At 38.6% G+C, this 20,283-nt stretch overlaps 1 protein-coding gene across 1 annotated transcript in view; it reads right to left on the reverse strand.

The window, feature by feature from the left end:
- The window catches only part of ldlrad3 (low density lipoprotein receptor class A domain containing 3), a 169,681-nt gene that overhangs the window by 91,538 nt on the left and 57,860 nt on the right, over positions 1-20,283 (reverse strand). Inside the window, exon 2 of the mRNA XM_020935200.2 lies at positions 17,780-17,926. Coding sequence (XP_020790859.1) covers positions 17,780-17,926 — 147 coding nt within the window. The remainder of the gene's footprint in view (positions 1-17,779; positions 17,927-20,283) is intronic.

Consider the following 20,283-nt stretch of genomic DNA (forward strand, 5'->3'; position numbering starts at 1 on the left):
GAAGTGTGGATGGAAAGGGAAGTCTGGGCCTCCCTGCTCAGACTGCTACCCTCACGACCTGGCCCAGGATAAAGTGGAAGATAATGGATGGATAAAGATCCCTTAGTGATGAAAACAATTTTTGAATGGTCAAAACCCACCTTTACTAGGAAACTGAAATCCATGACTAAGCCTTCCCAACCAAAATCTATTACATTATCACATTCATACAGGTGATGTGCTTACACGGACGTAACGACAATATCCAAAGTCTGTAACAGGTATTGAAGCGCTAATCTGTGGGTCATGGACAAACCTATTTTCACTAACAGATAATGGCAACGGTTGGCTGCTTTTGTGGCTACCTGACTCACACAGGGTTTTTAGCACATTTTTTACATCATAGCATGGTATTTTAACACAGTAAGTGTAACAGGTGCAGTTCTAAGGACACAAGTAAGAGACTGTTGGATTTTCTGAAATAAACTGTTTGTTTTGCCTGTACCCATGGAGACTATGCAAAAGGGTAGCTAAGGACCTAGCTATGGACATTTCAGATGCTACAGGCTTTTACACCACATGTAACAGCAAATGTGGCAGAAGATCTTCAGAGGAAATACTAGACAACGTGAAAGAACAAGGCCTTTCCTGTTGTGTTCACCTGGCTCCCCCTGGATACTGCTGTGATGCTGCAGGATACAGAGGAGGGACACTTTTGGCTCTTCCTCTCTTCAAACTGCCCTGACCTTACCTGACCAGTTCTTCTGTTAAATTGCACTGAGACCTTTGACTGAGCCACAAAGGTGAAAAGTGCAGTGTAAATGTTGCTGCAGCAAAACTTGAAAGTATCTCTCCCTCTCCCTCCCTCTCTCATAATAACCACATGTCGATTTGATTCTAATTTGAAAATAGTGACATTTTATCTCTAAATGATCTTATGACTTTCCATTAAGAAGCGGAACATGTGTCGTACAATATCCGCCACTGCAATATTCATCCCACAAATTCAAAGCACTGCAAAAGCTGCCATATTTGAACTGGCAGTGACCCCAAAATCACCATTACAAAGTGACAAAACTGAATCTTGTCAGAGAACATTTTTGTCGCTATCATTCATATAGCCGTATAATCCTTCATTAATGACATGACTAGCAACATACTTTGCTCTATAAATGGAGAGGCAGATCTGGAATAATTTAAGATGCTGATCAATATTGCAGCAGCTCTGATATAAGTATTAATTATACATATTACAGGGGCATTAATTAGACAGAGTGACACTTCTGACAACCATCTCATCTCTAACCCCTTATGTCACGAGAATATTATGAAAATGCAAACGAAAGAAATAAAAGCCCAAGAATTAAGCATATCTGTCATGCTTCTGTTTCTCAGTGGTAAAGATGAATAGAGGGAAGGTGAGATAGAGCTGCTATAGGAATAACCTGTGACTAAGTGACTACTCAAAAAATATAATGACATTTTGATAATCATATTCATGACAGACTTTAAAAAACATGTCAAAAGAGCAACAAGGAAAGTAGCATAGTTAAATCCAAATTTCAAAAAGGTATAAACAATTTCAGATTTTCATCAATTTTACTGGAAGCCTTTAGTCCCTACCTGTATTTGGTTTGAAGTTTATTTGGGGAAATAATCTCAATGTACAATATAAATCGTCATTAGACTAATCAACCAATTGGAAAACATACAGCTGGCTATAATTGACTTAAATAATTGTTAGTTGCAGCTATAGACTGTATAGATAAATGGACAAGTTTGGGTGGTACTGCGGCTTATACTCCGGTGCGACTTATATATGAAAATTTTCACACTGACAGCCACGAGAGGGCGCTCTAGGCTTGTGTCCCAGTCTCTGCTACTCCAATTACTCCTGTACCACTGTCACTTTGAGCTCTACTGTGCATGTCTCCCACAGAAAGAGCTGCTGTCCTGCTGCAAGTAGTAAAATTTGCTGGCGAAAATGGTAATCGAGCAGCAGAAAGAAAGTTTGGAGTGAGCGAGAAACTTGTGAAAACCAGGAGGGTGCACCATGCAAATTTTCTAATAGTCATTGGAAGGATCGTCAAAGCCTGGACTTCAGTGACAACTGAAACCATCCTGTTGGGATTCAGAAAGGCCGAAATAATTCTAACTGTAACTGATGCTGAGTCTGACGACAGCTATACAGAAGAGGAAGTGGCGCTACATTTACCTCCAGGGGTCATGGAATTGCTCAGAAGTGACACCGAGTATGAATAATTCAATGGACTTAGTGAGTTGGAGTGACATGGAGAGTTTGGCAAACTTGTTATGTTATGATGTTTATGCTGTAGTTATTTGAATCTGAGTTATCCCTATTCTATTGTTATTACTATAACTTGCCTTTCTACATGAAATGACAGTTTCTGGTTTCTGATTTTATAAAATAAATTTCCCCCAAAAAGTGTGACTTATATATGTTTTTTCTTCTTCATTACACATTTTGAGCTGGTGCAACTCCGGAGCGACTTATAGTCCAAAAAATATGGTATGTGCATATATATCTAAAAATACACAAAATGCCAAAGGATCGGTTAATAGATTAATAAACAATTCTGATCTTATTCAGGTAACATCATTTGGCACAAGTCTGGATCAAATTCACCTGCAAAGACCAAAACAGCAGGTATGGGCAGGTTCAGTCAGCAGCAGATCATGTTGTGGTCAGTACTCCCCTCACATAGACACACACAGAGCTCAGTCTGAGGTCAGTGGTTATTAAAAAGTGAAGTTGTGTCCTCCTTTATAAATCCACAGCCCAAGAGCATCCACAGTCCTTGTTTGTTGCCATTGAAAAGGGATTGTTGAAGCAGACCTTGCAATCAAATCACCGACAACAAATGAAATGGAATAAATTTGTCTAGACTTAAAAATGTGATATGTGCCTCCCATTCTTAAGACTTACTCAGTTTATGAGCAAATACACACTTAATCAAGGGAGAAAAGAATTTAAACAACATTGTAGTTTCAGAAAGAACTTTCCACTACCAGAAAAAACAAACAAAACATTTAAATAAGACAAAATCGCATGATAACTAGATGATCTCCTGTGATTGCTAAATACACTGTTAATGAGTCTAATAATTCAGATCAGATTTAAAGGTGCATTGTGTAATGTTTCTTGTGGAGGGTCCGTCAGATGCTTTTCTCTGTTGAAATGTTATTGTTTTGTTTTGTCTGGAATGTTTCACAGTATGGTTTTAAACCTTTTTATCTTCATGGAGACCAAACCAGACCAAGGTAACCCAGTGTTTCTAGCAAAAAATTGGTTAGTCAAGGTGGTGACCAGGGATGGAGGTGGCAGAGATACCGTGCTGGCGAAAGGCGAAAGTGAGGACCGGCAACTCACGTGATTCGGAGTGACGTACTCAAGGCGGGGCATTTGTTGTCAAGGTGGCCACCCTAATTATAAAGTGCTGCAGGAAACACTGAGTAACCAGATTCACAGCCAGAATGCTTATTTTTCTAGGTATTTTTGAGCTATAAAACCGCCTGTAATTCAATAAATATAAAGTAGAGCTGTTTAAAGTCATACTGTGGAAAACTGCAGGCAGAGCAATGACATATCCATAGAAACAAGCAGGTGATGGACCCCCAACCAAAATATTACATAGTGCATCTTTAAATATGAGTTATTTTTAAGAGAAAGAGCATGGAGTAAACACAGAGTAAACACATCTCATTGTCTTTGTTGTGTGTGTTGTGTGGGTCTCTGGCTCTGCTCCCTCGTCCTTCTGTAGTGTAGAGCAGAGACCTGCCCTGGAGAGGCCACACAGGCTAATCCTGGCTCTAAGGCCCAGCACTCACTCTGCCTCTCTCCTCTGCCACTTTCACTCTGTCCACAAACACTGGTCACAACAAGTATGCACGCCACTTATAATACTCCTGAAAGCAAAAATACAATGTTCATGACAATACAAACTGGCCTACAAATACTGTCATTTTCTCCATCATCAAGATTCAAGGATTTATTCGCATTGTCACAGATAACAACAAAATTTAATTAAGAGTGTGAAACAGTAGTGTGGCCATTGCAGAACAGTATCATTGCAGTCCATAAAGGGCAAATATTGGAATGTAAACCTGTGCAATATTGATGCATTTAAAGGTGCACTGTATAACTTTTCTGGTGGAGGGTCCATCAAATGCTTTTCTCCATGGAAATGTTATTGCTTTGTCTGGAATGTTTCACAGTATGGTGTTCTTCTCTCTAATTTAATGTGTCTCTCTCTTAATTTTATGTTTATTTATGCTTTGTTTGTTTTATTGTTATTTTAATGTATTTCTTATTCGGCAAAGCACTTCGAATTACTCTCTGTACGGACTGTGCTATACAAATAAACTTGCCTTGCCTTAAACCTTTCTATCATGAAGACCAGGTCAGATCTGTGGAAAGGCGACCCCACTCACAGTCTGAATACCTGATTTTCTACGTGTTTTTTGAGCTATAAAAATACCTATAATTGAATAAATATAAGGTAGATCTGTTTGATGGAACATACCAGGCAGAGCAATGACTAGGGATGTAACAATAACCGAAATATCGTGATATCGTATCGTCAAAGTTCTCACAATAATATCGTGGACCATCACAATATATCGAATTCTCTTTGCTTAAATTAAGAGTTATGGTGCAGTATTAGTTAAAAAAAAAGGACAGAGGGAACTACATAGACCATGATCCTTTGCTCCATTTCAGTGTAGACTATAATAGATAATAGAAATAACAGTTCTAAGCACTTTTAGTTCTTTGGATTAAATCTTGACGAGGCATTTTAAGAGGAAAAAGTAGCATATTCACAGTTTTGGTAGCCTCCACAAAATATTGCAATAAATATACTGTGAGATGTATATTGTGAAAATATCGTACCGAGAGATTTGGATATTGTTATATTGTGAGTTTTCTACGCTCTTTATGTGTCTCTAACCCAATTTAGCAGTGAGTGTAACTGTTGTTTGAAACATACGCAGACTCAGGATCTAGCTGTTCATAGCTCCAATTTATTTCTCCACAGAGATGGTTCCAAAAACAGAATAAAACTGCAAAACAGAAAAAAATTTACTTAGCACAGTGCAAAATATAAGTTGAACTGAAGGATATTATAATTCTTATCTGTATAAAGCACAACTTACAGACAGTGAGGTCAAAGGCACGAACAAAAAGGCAGATGTCAGAGAATGAACACATGTGCTACTGAGAGCAAACAAAAACAACATATGGCTGACTTCCTGTCATAACTTCCTGTCTCTAATCGGGCCTTCAATATAAAAGACTGACAGCAGTAAATGCAATCTACTGCAAAAACGACTATATAGAACACATTTTAACATATTTGGGGCAAAACAGTGAGCTTCCCCATGGTATCGCAATAAATATCATACCGTGAGGTTCATAGCGTGACAATATCGTATTGTGAGACCTTGGATATCGTTACACCCCTACCAATGACATCCATAGAAACAAGTAGGTGGCTGACACTCCACCAGAAAAGTTACACAGCGCACCTTTAAATTAATGCCATTCTGTAGAATATTTCAGGAAAAACAACACGGAGTCAAGCTGATGATGGACCCTCTACCAGAAAAGTTAAACAGTGCATCTTAAACACAACAATATGACGTAAAGGCAGAGGCAGATGTCGCAGTATAAGGTGCAGATTATTTTTTGTAGCTTCAATACAGAGTCCAGTTCACTGTTGTGGCAGATGTGGGGAGTGGAGGGTTATGGGGGACCTAGGTGAGAGGAAGGGAGAGAGGGAGACATACAGTAGCTGCCTCAATGCCGATGGCCTATTATAGGGTTATGTGTTCACCACTAATTACCACAGTGTCACTACCAGGATCACTCAGGATGAAGTTGGTGTTAGTCCTTGTCTAGACCTGTCAGGATAACAAATTTAGAAGCATTACAGAGAAATATTGCCATAAACCATAACACTGAAACTACATTATGGCACTCACACAAAGCAAGATAATGCCAGTAAATCTAGTTTTAAGTATACTGTATTGTTAAAAGATGAATTTCTCAATTAACGGAGATATTACTTCACCAGACAGTCATATAGACCCTGTATTTTAGTACTTTTACAAATCTCAACACTTTAATAGGACATATTATATTATTATCCACTTAAACCAATATTGGTTCTCTTCTGGTGTTTGACTTGTCTGGAACGTGTCTCTGTTAATGCATTATTAAATTGAGTATTATGCTGTCTGGTGATTCTGACCTCTTTTTATGAGGACTCGTGACTACCAATCACTCACTGGGCCATAGACAAAAACAATGTTATCTAATACAGTGGGATGATTTGATAAACGACAGTCTGGCCCCTCACAGCTGGACAGTAACGCAATAAAGCCTATCTTTAATGCAATAATAAGCACAGTGGAGATATTACCTGGCCATTTCAGCTGAGGCGGCAGAACAGGCTTCATATAGAGACTCAGCCTGACCCCTGACACACTGGTACAGGTGGGCGAGGAAGGATTGCAATCTCCGGAAGCTACTGTACAAGGGAAAACTAAGCTAGGGAAGGATACAGAGGCTTCATTCAAGTAGTAAACACAACTATAAATGAAAGTAAATGCTTGTTATTGTATCTTATTTTATTAACCTTTAAATTGCATTAAATAAATTGTGTTCTAGCTAGAGGTGGGCAATATATTGAATCAACAATATATATATTTTTGAAGATATGCAAAATAAAACAATTGCATGTCAAATGGAAGTACTTCGCTCTGTTTTTAAACTCCATGCACCTTCACGAGAATCATTTGGATCAGCCCTGGAATTGCCTGAAGAAAAGGTTAAAGGGAGCTGTTAACTTGGAATGTACCTCTTGATGACATCACAAGGTGGAACAGAGCATGTTGAGTTTGAGGATGCAGACAGACTAATAATAAAGAGTTACTCAAACTTGTATGAATGGAATAAAACACAACTCCAGGTATCATTTTAAGATGGCTTAAAGCTCACAAGAGTTAATTTTGCATCATATAGGACCTTTAAGTCACGAGAAACAAATTGATGTGGCTGAAGTTATAATCACATTATTTTGTTAATAGTTCTATTTCAATATGTTACTTCTTGGCATGTAAAACATTGAAATGGAACAAAATCAGGTTGTAATGTATTTTTCAAACAAGGGTATTTCTGCACATGTGGGGGTCTTTTTTCTGTCCTTTCCAGTGTTGGGAGTAACTCGTTATAAAAGTAACAAATTACTGTACTGTATATTGCTTTTTGCTGTAACGCAGTAATGTAAGGCATCACAGAGAAAAAATTTTAATATTTTACTCAGTACAAATGTCAGTAACCTGTGTCACAATGCATTTTTAACCTGGACTGAAGTGGTGGGTTTTTTGTTTTTCTTCATACAAATTTGCTAAAATCACTGCGATATCAACAGCAGTGAAATGCCATTGTTACGGTTCCGAATGCCTGGATGGGCCCGAAGGTGCGACCGCGGAGGCCATCAGCTCACCGCGGGCGAAAGGACCGGTGCAGAGCTCCGTGCTCCACAGGGCTATTCGCAGCTGACACCCAAACGCACTTTGCAGACACCCTGCTCCATGGGCTCAGGGTTCTCGCAGGGGCAGTCCTAGATTCCAAGTCCTAGTCCAAGATTAGTCCTGGTTTGGTCCTGGATTAATCCTGGTTAAGACCTGGTTTAGTATTGGTTTAGTCTTGGTTTAGACCTGGTTTGGTCCTGGTTCATTTCTGGTTTATACCTGGTTTAGTCCTGGTTTAGACCTGGTTTAGACCTGGCTGAGACCTGGTTTAGTCCTGGTTTAGACCTGGTTTAGACCAGGTCTCAGCCAGGCCAGACACCGTGCTCCACGGGTTTAGGGTTCTCGCAGGGGCGGTCCTAGATTCCAAGTCCTAGTCCAAGATTAGTCCTGGTTTGTTCCTGGATTAATCCTGGTTTAGTATTGGTTTAGTCTTGGTTTAGACCTGGTTTAGTCCTGGATTAGTCCTTATTTAGTTCTGGTTTAGACCTGATTTAGACCTGGTTCAGTCCTAGTTTGGTCCTGATTTAGTGCTGGTTCTGTCCATATACGACGCAAAAGTTTGGCATCCTCGCTCGCAGATTGTTATTTTCGTGAGAGTAACTTATATTAATGCAATAGTTGTGTAATGCCTTACATTTTAAATACAGTAATATTGTAATGTAACAAATTACTTTGTTTCTTTGTTAGTCTTAAACCTAAAACACCTCTTAAAAACAGTTTTCACCTTTTTGTTGGACTGAAAAATACCTGAATTTCTGTCATCAGAATACTCCAAATGATTACCAAGATTTTCATTTTCGCCAATATTACTCACTCCAAGTTGTGACGGCCATTTCAAATTGAAAAAAATGAAGCATAAATTGGGAGAATGAAAATGTCAGATTGGATAAACCATCTGTGAGTCTATAGCCCGTAACGGGGGGCTACACCAGGCCACTATATGGGAACTGTAATTGCAACCTATTATAACAGGTTTCTCACCATTCACAAACAAAGGCTCAGGTGGGCGCCAGCATCATAAACCGTGGGTTGTTTTTTCACTACGACAGTTTAGATAATTCAGGTTGACTTTGTGCTGCAGGGAGCGCAAACAAACAAAAACAACGGGGACGCGGTGAGCTGAGAGGAAGAGAGAGAGAGAAAGAGAGAGGGAGAGAGGGAGAGACCTGTCATTGTTTAAGAGGTGAATAGACCCGACCATCTGAGACCAAAACATTCAGTCACAGAGGAGAAAAAGCAAAACAAAAAAAGAAAGAAACATGAAGTGGTAGAGGTGGAAGGTATATTAAAAAGTAGATAGTTGATATTGCAATTGTTGTTTACAAAATTAAAATATCGAGTGCCTTTGATCAAATGTATTGAAGACTGCACTTTCAAAGTCAAAATAAAAGAATGTAATCTCTAAAATCTGTACTTTTGTGGTTAACTTTACTTTTTTTTTTAAACTGTATACAGCGCAAATTTGATGGACTACCTGTCTGAATTTTAAGGATGTAACAATACCCAAATCTCTCGGTACGATATTATCACGATATGCATTTCAAAATTCACGGTACGATATTTATTGCAATATTTTAAAGAGGTTCATATAATTGTAGATAGGACACGTTTCTGCTTTTAAAATACCTTCACTAGATTTTGGTGTGAATTATTTCCCTCATAATCCCAAGAATTCACATAAAAAACATTTCTCTTCATGTTGTTTGCACTGAAATGAATCATGGAATATGTAGTTCCCGAACCATGCATTTAAGCAAAAGGAACTTGTAATTCAATATACTGTGATAGCCAACAATATAATTGTGAGACTTTTGACGATACGATATCACCATATTTCGGTTATTGCTACATCCCTACTGAATAAATCAACATAAGCCCAAAAATACTAGAGAAATTTTTCGGTCAATATCATCCATCCCAATGAGGCGATATAGTGAAATTAAAAGCCAGCTTAGTACAATTGTTAGTATTTTTAAAGGGTTATTACGCTATGTTTTGCTGATCTATGTTATAATGCTGTTTCCTCATCACAAACACACCTGGAGTTGTGTTTCGTTTCATTCACACATGTTTAAATCACAAATCCTGCATATTCAGGTTGAGTTCTTCTCTCAAACAGAAAACACTTCCATCTTGTGATGTTATGTGGTAATACAGGAAGTGATCCACTGTGTTTTTAAACTCCATACACCTCCACTGGACCCTCCACAATCATCTGGATAATTTGGAATTTTGAGTCTAGATAGAAAGTAGCCATTAACTTGAAAACTATCACTTCCTGACATCACAAGTTGGAACAGAGCATTTTGAGCTTTGGAAATGTAGACAGACCAATAATTCAGAGTTGCTCAAACAAGTGTGAATGAAACACAACACAACTCTGAGTATGTTTTTGATGAGGTACCAACATTCTAACACGGCTTAAAGCTCATCAGAGTCCCTTTTAATATAGGACCTTTAAGCCTGGATGATTGTCTATATGCAAATTACAATTCTTATTCATTTACAAGGGTAAAAAAAACAACACACACCTAAGCTTATATTTGTTATCTCTTGTTTGGACCATCAGAAACCCATTTAGAAAAAAAAAAAATCTCATTAAAAGAACATGGAGGAGTTATCAGCACATGTGACCTTTTCCTCGGGCTGTGCATACATTTGAGTGCTGTGCTGGCTCAACACTGTCCACAGAATCCACTTTACAAACTTCTCACAGCACAGGCTCTGCAGAGTGAAAAACAGCCAAAGACCGTGGTTAAAAATAGCTTCGGTTGGAAAAGCGTTCACTTTTACTGAGAGAACCTGAAAAATCAATAGGAAGGAGGAATACTGAAATATTGAAGAAGTTGTTGTTTGGAAAATACGCTAGATTGATTGTATTGTTTTTAACAAGAAAAAGTTAAGAAAAAGAGCTGATTAAAAATAAAAATCACTTTTTGTGCCATACCTGAACCTTAAAAATAATAGGAATGAGATTTTTTTTTTTTTTTTTCAATCTGAATGCACAGATTATTGTTAAAGAAGAGTTACTGTGCTTGTGTCTGCTTAAAACCATAATCCATTACACCAGTGGATCATTACTGTATGTTATAATTCCATCCATACATTTTCTTCTGCTTATCCGGGGCTGGGTCACGAGGGCAGCAGTCTGAGCAGGGACTCCCAGACTTCCTTTACCCCGGACTCTTCCTCCAGCTCCTCCAGTGGGACCCCAAGGCGTTCCCAGGCCAGCCGAGAGACATAGCCCTTCCAGAGTGTGTCTGAGTCTTCCCTGGGGCTTCTTTCCAGTGGAACATGTCCAGAACACATCGCCCAGGAGGATGTTATAATTTGTACATTTTAAATTGCAATATTTATCTAAAACGACGTCTGTGTTATAAAACTGCTGTGTCCAGTGGGAGCTGACATCACTGTAAACACCATCACAGCAAAGATGACCTCCGATGAGAAACTACAGTTCATAATAGCGTTTTAGCAAAATGTCTACAGCTCTGCCGAATCCTAAGAAAATAGACTTAATAGATGAAAGAAGAGATCCAAGGCAGTCCAATATGCTTAGCTATAATTTTATTTCATGTCAAATGCCAACACGTTTCAACTTGCGTCTTCATCAGGGCATGTAACGCCATAAGCATATCAGAATGCCTCGGATCTCTTCTTTCATCTAGTAAGTTTATCTGTCCACTTGGGATCTCCGAAGAGCACCTGATCGTTACGATACTTAGCTGTGATCCAGCGAGCGCACTAAATACTTATATATTTTTGCCTGAGAAAATAAAATTGGAGAACGAAGCAAATACAAAGCATTGGGTGTATACCGGTGTAAACAAGGATTGATCAGCAAAATGGCATTTTGAAAATAAGCAATTACAGATTGAGCAAACATCCACGAATCACTCCAAATCCCATTTATTCACTTGAAGTTGTGAAGGGAAACTACTATTACATGGTTAAAAACTGTAGTAAGTCTAATAAGAATGCATTGGATTTATTTAGCGTCTCAAGACATCCAATGTGCCAACTATGCACAAATTGAAAGCTTCTGTACTTTTCTGCTGTATGAAATCTGATCATGTGTACATACAGTGTAGCTCCAAAAACAAAAGCAGATGTTCAAAATCTCATTCCAGTTTGACAATATTAAAAACGTGTTTTCGATTCTGGTTAGTTTCACGTGTCACTTTTTATATTCCATGTATACACTATTCTAATGTTTATTTGTATACATAATGAATGGATAAGTCCACTGAAAAGCCTTCAAAACAACACAAAACAAACAATTTTTTATTATTTTCACCAGCTCAGAAAGACAAAATCAACAAACTGTCATCATTACCATCCAATTTACCGCTACCTACACCGCAATAAATAGAATAACTTTTAATTATACAACTCAACTGTACAATTTCTGACGCATTGTTTTTGTACACAATAGACGAGTGGCTAATGAGAACTCTGCCTCCCTTTTCCCAGAATGCATTGTTCCCAGTCTGTGTGTCCCCGTGGCGGCCGTAATGAAGCCAGACAGTCGGCGGGGGCTCTGTGAAGTGATATCGACTCACGGCTAACCCTCTATTACAGATATAATAAGACGTACTTAGAGCAGAGTACATGTTGACAATTTACATGAAAAGCAACATTGTCTACACCTCTGCCTGAGAAGTAGGTCCTATTTTGAAATACAGGTGCCAGTCTGACATTGACGCGTTGTTCTGACACATGAAAAACCTGGTTAGCGTTAATGTAGGCAGCCATGACGCAATAACAGTGCAATGTTCCTTTTTGGGAAACAGCTAATGGGATGTTGAATGATGTATCGCCCCAGGGAAATACATCACTCAATATTTGATAAGAGCTGGTTGCTGTTTATTTGCTATCCTCATAACATCGTAATCAGTATTAATATTTGAAATTTTAAAAGGGCTCATATTTTCTCAACTGCGTGATAATGTTGTTTCCTCATCAAAAACATACCCGGAGTTGTGTTTTGCTTTGTTTTCATTCATTCACACATGTTTAATACACAAATCCTGCATATTTGGGTTGAGTTCTTCTCTCTGAAGCTAAAAGCGCTCTTTTCCAGCTTGTGATGTCGTGTGGTAATACAGGAAGTGCTCCAATGTATTCACACATCTTCATTAGAATCATTTGGATCATTTCAGCCTGGAATTTCCAATCTCTACTGAGCAAAAGGTAAAAGGTAGCTGTTAATTAGAAAACTACAACTTAATGGCATCACAAGGTAGAGAACAGAGCGTTTTGAGCTTTGGAGATGTAGACAGACTATTGATTAAGGGTTATTCAAACATTTGTGAATGAAACAAAACACTCTCTCCAGCATCTAGGTCAGGAATTGGAATATACTAGACGGTTTGCAAGAACCCCCGAAGTGCAAGTCCAGGCACCAGCCAATCACCGAAGAGCCATACATTCTGTGTTGGCAACGATTCTGGAGATCGAGGATTTAAAGCCAGAATAAAGAGAATGTTTGGGGAATTTTGTCAAGGGGAAAGACGTTATTGCTCTTCTTCCTAGGATATTTGGGAAAAGCTTAATATATCAGTTAGCCCCATTAGCGGTGCATTACATAAGTCACGATCAAATAGCAGCGATTGGTTAAATAAAAAAAAGTACCCGCTTACTGTCGAGCAAACAAATTCTAATGCTGTGAGGATGATGAACAGAACTACAGCTATGTTTTTGATGAGGTAACAACATTATAACATGGCTTAAAGGTCAAGAAAAAGTCAATTTTCCATAATATAGGACCTTTAAGTGTTTTGCCAAAATTCTCTTGCATCTTCTCATCTTAGCGACCTTCTCATCTTGTCTTGTGACAAAATACTATCTCAATTGCCGTGGTTACATGATGTTTTTTAATTCCGAATTAACTGTTCTGAATTAAACTGTTCGGGATTAAAATATTGTCCTTTGAGTTTGCATGGAAATAATAATTCCGAATTGAGGTTTACATGGGAAACATGTTAAATCACCTTTATTTAATTCTGCTAAACATCTGGGGGTCAGGAAGGGTTCTGACTGGACAGTGGTGCATGAACGTATTTACATCGACTGGAAGAAAACACACACTTCAGCTACTACCAGCTTTTTGTCATCTCGGTTTGTTGTTACGCCACAGACATAAACGTGATACAAACTTTTTCCGCAGTCATTCTGATGATAATTAAGCTGCATCATGCTTTACGTTTGTCAGCTGAGGAGGAGAAGGGAGGAAGAAGACAAACTGAGTCAACAGCTGCTCTACCTCAGCCCACTGCTGGATCCTGCTCGCAAATCCAAAGAGCAGTGGATGAAAGTCAGAAGTGAGGACTGGTGGAGCCGGATCGTCCAGATTGAGTCAGATGGGGGACCCAACAAGCATGCACTGAACGACCGGAATTATTTTTAAGAAGAACGCTTACATGATTGAGGAATAAATTAATTCGGCTTAAAAATCGGAATACACCACACACTTACTCACTTAATCATTTTCATTAGGAATTAAATATTTAATTTCACACAAGACAGTGTAATTTTTATTCTGAATTAAAGCTCTCATGTGAACGTGGCAAATGTGGTAAAAAGCTCTAAACCATTTCCATCCCGCTTCACTCTTTCCTGTAGGCTATTGCTGGTGACAGAATCCAACCCCAGCAAATGTAAAAATGGGCTATTTGTATCACAAGGTCAGCCATTCATGCATGTGGAGGAATGATGAAGTACAAATGCAGGAGCACGGACCTCTTTGAGACCAGGCCCCTGCATAAATGAACAGAAACATGTGCTTGTTAAAGTACCATATAAAGCAACTGTGATTAATAGTTGTGTTTTCTCAGTAGGTTAATATAGTAGAGTGTCCTACATCTGAGGTTATAATGATTAATTCTGGTTACTTCAGGTTGGTACAATTACATTAGATAACTAAAATGGCAAGGGCAAAGTGACTGCAAAATCATTTCACAAGATTTAGGCTATCGTAATTTCCACACTATTGAGCGCACCTGAATATAAGCAGCATCAACTCAGTTTTAAAAGAAAAAAAAGTGTACATATATAGACCTCACCTGTCTATAGGCCACAGGTGTCCATGTCTTCAAGAATGTTTTCAAGTTTTTGGCATCTGCTTTTATTGCCTCTGAAAGCTTTTGTCGTCTTTTTGCGTTGAGTCAGTTCATCACGCTGCCGTCGCCAAAATCTCACCATCGACTCATTGATGCCAAGCTCACGTGCAGCAGCTCTATTTCCTTCTGCGACAGCCACATCAATTGCCTTTATCTTAAAAGCTGCATCATCTGCATTTCTTCGTGTGTTTTCCATGAGGAGAATGTGTGCATGAACTGCAAAATTACTGTTCAAAACACAATCAAATGAGCATCTTTCCTCCCACCCTGGAGGCCTTAGAGAGGGATTATCAGACTACGTCACTTCGCATTCAACTACATATGTCTCCGGCAGAAAGACCCAGAAAGAGAGAGTGAGGATTTCAGCAGATTTCAGTCTCTCCCGGTGGAGGGGCTAGTTGTTTCGATCAGGTATGAGTGGATGTCCGGCTACTCAAGTTTGAGATATTTATTCCTGTGATTTACGCACTCACCTGCATTTAACGCATATGGACCATTAAGATCCCACTCACTAATATTCGTTTAGCATCACATGGTCATAAACTGTTTTAGTGCTGACAACAGCGCTAGCTAATGTTGCAATGTTAACCGCACAGACAGCAGCGCTTTCTGCACTTAGGCTGTGAGCGCATCCACTGAGCTGATAAACAAATAATCCATCTATATATTAGCAGCATCATTGTATAAGCCAGAGGGTTCAAAGTGAGAGAAAAAGTAGCGGCTTATGGTCCGGAAATGACGGTAATAGCTTTTGTTAAATGAGCTCAAAAAAGTCAGTTTTATTTGTTTTACTGATTATGATACTTCAATTATTAAAGTTTAGGCTTGGCGAAGAGTATATTTAGGATCAAACATGTTGAAATGGTAAAATATTATTAACTATTACAGCCACATATATGGTTCTACATAAAGGACTCATATTACACTATTTTCTGATAGATGTTATAATGTTGTTTCATTTATACGTTACATCTTCACTAGAATAAATTTGATCATTTCAGTCCTGGAATTGTCAGTCATGAAAACCACTACATCATGACATCACAAGGTGGAACAGAGCTTTTTTAGCTCTGGAGATGTAGACAGACTAATAACACAGAATAACTCAAACGTGTGAATGAAACTAATCACAACTCCAGGTATGTTTTTGAGGAGGTAACAGCATTCTAACATGACTTAAATCTCACAAGAATCCACTTTGTAAAATATAGGACCTCTAATACATAGCAGGTGGATAACTGACTTCACATTGCTCTGGATTTCTATACATGTTAATGTTGCTCCTATCTACTAACAATTTGTCTCAGTCTATTGACCAGGCTCAGACGTGTTTGCATTCTATCACTGGAGTATTTGTCAAATTGTTTTTCCTTGCTAAAATGAGCTGAGAAGAAAGAAAATGGCGGAGAGCTTAGGGGAAATTGAAAGCTTTCGAATCCTTGGGCACTGCAGTTATAATTGAAAACAAGCCTCTATGAAGTGATTTAGCAACCCAACTCCAAAGATCATCAGATAAGAGAGAAAAAAACATAAGAAAGAAAGAAGGATATGAATGTCAGACCGATTTATCAGTATTTGATATTTTCATTCACACCCACCGAGCCGATCTGTATTAGCAACAGCATCTATGCAAGGAAATGAGGTGGAGGAAGCGGTTGGGGAGAGGGGAGGAGCAGGAGTCCAAAAGATCAAAGTCTCTTAAACCTTGGATCAGGACTACACTATTACTCTGGCCCTATAGTAGAATTATGCATGCACTCGCTGTAGCCACAAGTAATCGGGCGCTTCCTTTGATAGTATTACACGCGACCCTGGTGTTAAAGTGTGTCCGGGGGTCTGAGAAATTAGCAGCAAAGTTCACACGAGAACAGAGATTTTGGGGTTTTACAAAGTTTCCCACAGGTTTGTACTGAGATTATGGAGGCCCAGGCAATCCCTATTTTATTTAGAAAAACTTTTAGTTGACTGGGATGTAATTTGTTTTATCTATTTGGATCTTTGGATTTTTATTTTAACTTATTCATGCAATACATTTTGTGATTTTTATCTATGAAAAGCAATAAAGTGTACTTTTCAATTTTACTGAAAACTATTTTTGGAGTAACTACGCCAATTATTGCTACTACTAATCAAAGATGACTAAGATTAATTAAAATAACTTCTATTTATAATCAAGCAACAAGCAAAATGTTATATTTTTAGTGCCACTTGATATTCAGATTGTTTAAAACTGGAAAAATGACCATAGTTTTAACAAGTAAAGGGTTAGGGTTATGCACCGTTTGATTTTTCTCTATATCGGTTCATAGACAGTTCCTTTTTTGGTGCCTATTTTTTTGAAGACATAAAATAATGGCCAAGGCTATTATGAAAATATTTTTTCAATCCTTTAATTATGTTGTTATTATGTTAACTTATATTTTAAAACATACTAGGCTATATGATGTTACGAACAATGAAACAAATGAACCAGAGCACCTCAAGTGGACCGACACAAGTTTCACTTTTGTTTTTCAAACATTCAAAACTTTATGTCAAAGGCAGTGCTGCGGAGCACATAAATAACTTTATGCTTTTACTTTGTGGTTATGTGAGCAGAGGAGGAGGATTATGGAGAACTTTATGCAGACTTGCTTGGATACATCTTTAAGCACACCGGATATATTTACTACACCACATTTTGGAATTATGCTTTTACCAGGACCCATGAGGGGGAGGATGTTGGCAGAGTTTGGTTCATATTCTCTATTTGGCTTCAGCTTTATGCTGACACTGCAGACTGTGACTGGATGTGGATTTATTGTAATGCACAACACTTTGACTCTGACTCTGTAAAAGCCAAACACTGGCGTCTTCATGTGTTTTCAGGTGGATACATGTGCACATTGTGCAGAGCAGAGTCAGGATGTGTGAGCACCTGCCCTGCTGATAAATCAGTACAGTGCATTTATTGACTAACAGACACTTACAATTAAGCCAAGGAGCTGAAAGTTGGCACCAAACAAACTGTGATGTTTGGGTACCAGTCCTTACCAAATCTTTTTGGTTGGTTCTTTCTGTTGCATTTTGGTGCCCAGCACTATAAAGGGTTATAAATAAGATCATAAAAGGGTGAGACTTACGACAGCCTTTCTCGTCACTCTTGTCGAAGCAGTCGGGGAGCCCGTCACACTGCCACCCGCCCGGGACACACTTGCCATCGCCGCACATGAAGTTCCCGGGAATGTTACACTCTGTGGTGAAGTTATTCCCCGGGAGCAGCTGGGCCTCTGTGGGAGAAGGGAAGACATACTTTAACACAAAATAACCCCAGTATTTTTATTTTTTTTTTTTTCATTTTAATACATTCAAGTGGGAAGAAGCTTGAAATCAGATGTGAGAAATCTATAATTAAACTGTAATGTTTGTAACATACATAGTTTACACAAATAATGCATTGTATTTCTCTAATGTCCCAAATCCTTGGCCCAGACTCTGTCTTCCTCTCTGTCACCACACATTTGTACACCAGTGCCACACATGTGAGCTGATCAAAGTGTTTTGCCAAATGGCACAACAAGGTTACAAAAGCAGGTTCATACAACGAGGCTAAGGAAACTTAACCAGCAACTAATCCGAAAGCTTGTTGTTTTACACATAGCATTTTCAGATGCAGGTGGTTTTGCAGGAGGTGAAATGTTTTGCTTAAGGATACAACAGGAATATGTAATGCCTGCAGGAATCAAACTTCCAACTTCCCTCGCAGTTGCTTAAATAAGAATCTAACCTGTATACACCTTTCTGCCTCCTAGATTCCAGGCTAATTCAGGCTGTGAAAATGTCTGCATATTCTCATTGCAATGCTATCTTGTTTCTCTAAATACAGCAATATCAGAGGTGCAGAAGCCTGTATCATTCTCTGCAAATAAACAGTGCTCTGGCATGAATACAAATGCAAAGAGGGTCATTGAGTGTTACCAGTGCTGTGGGCGCTAGTGTCAAGTTAAGTCTGCTCATATCACACTACAGCACAAGATAAGGGTGCAGGCTCCATAGGCCGCTCGTAAACAAAAACATTTCAGTATATTTATGTCTTGATTTACTGATATTTGTACAACGCGTAAGGTGGAATAGCCTGTAAAATGGGTCGGAGTGTGAGGCAAGGTCTATAAGCTGAGGTTTGACACAGTGCAGTGACAATTTTTGGTCGTAAAAAGTACTATAGAAGGTAATAAGGAAAATGCAGCTGGTGGAACACTTTCTGTTTGGAGAAGAGAAGCCAGAGAGCCACTCAAGGTAAAGAGTGCACCTGCTGCTATAAGGCATTGGAGTCTGAGTATAAAATGGTGAAGGGGATGGGGAAGTAGCCAAAATAACATACTGGACTGTCACGAGTATTATAAATGAATCACAACAATTTTGAGAAAAGCTGTGTTTAAAATGTGTGTGTGAATGAGTGAGTGGTTCCTTGATGTAAAGCGCTTTCAGTGTATAAAAGGTGGTCAAATGCTATATAAAAAAAAGTGAAAAAATTAGATTAGTGCTTCACCTGATTGACAGAGAAGTGGCTATTAATCTGCACCAATGGCATCGTTTAGCCACCACACGTCTCTCACTCTGATGGGTTGGTGAATGTTCCAGCACAGTGAGTATGCACTTATTTAAAGGTCCTATATAGTGCAAAATTCTTGCTCTGATGAACTTTAAGAAATGTTATAATGCTGTTACCCCCTGAAAAACATACAGTACCTGTCAAAAGTTTTAGAACACCAGACTTTTTCCAGTTTTTTTACTGTTTAATGTTGACCAAAACATATTCTAAACTTTTGATTCATCAAAGTGTCCACCTTTGGCAGATTTAACAGATGAACACACTCTCACATGCATTCTTTTTAAAATAGAAATCAAATATTCTTCAGAAAGTTCTTCCCAAGTCTGTTGCAGAAGTTCCCATAAATGTGTGGCACTTGTAGGTTGCTTGGCTTCTGCTCTTCTGTTGAGTTCATCCCAAACCAGCTCGATGGGTTTTAAGTCTGGAGACTGTGCTGGCCACTCCATGTTTTCAAGCTTATCATCTTGTTCTTTTTTCCTGAGGTAGTTTTGGGAGAGCTTGGACTTGTGTTTTTTATCTTTTATCTTTTTTTTTTAACCTCTGGTTGTTCAGTACTTACTTTTGTTCCATTTCAAGCTGTTCATTGGACTTGCATGACTTCAATTGCAATAAATAATTGGAAAAATTACAGTGTTCTAAAACTTTTAACTGGTGGTGTACTAGGGGTTGTGTTTGTTTCATTCACACATATTTGAGTGGCCCTTTTATTAGTAGCCTACATCTCCAAAGCTCAACATGCTCTGTTCCACCTTGTGATATCATGAAGTGGCAGTTTTTAAGTTAACAGCAACCTTTTACCTTTAGTTCATTAGAAATTGGCAATTCCAGGGCTGAAATTATCCAAATGATTCTAGTGAAGGCATATGGGATTTAAATGCACAGTGGAGCACTTCCTGTATTACCACGTGACATCACAACGTCTCACAGAGTGCTATCTATCTAGGAAGAACTAAAGAACCTAAATATGCAGTGTCTCTGTGTTAAACATGAGTGAATGAAACAAAACACAACATGAGAAACCAACATTATTATCAT

This window comes from Boleophthalmus pectinirostris, unplaced genomic scaffold, assembly GCF_026225935.1.
Source record: "Boleophthalmus pectinirostris isolate CB_2022bp ecotype Guang Dong unplaced genomic scaffold, ASM2622593v1 HiC_scaffold_2, whole genome shotgun sequence".
NCBI classification, from domain to species: Eukaryota; Metazoa; Chordata; class Actinopteri; order Gobiiformes; family Gobiidae; genus Boleophthalmus; species Boleophthalmus pectinirostris.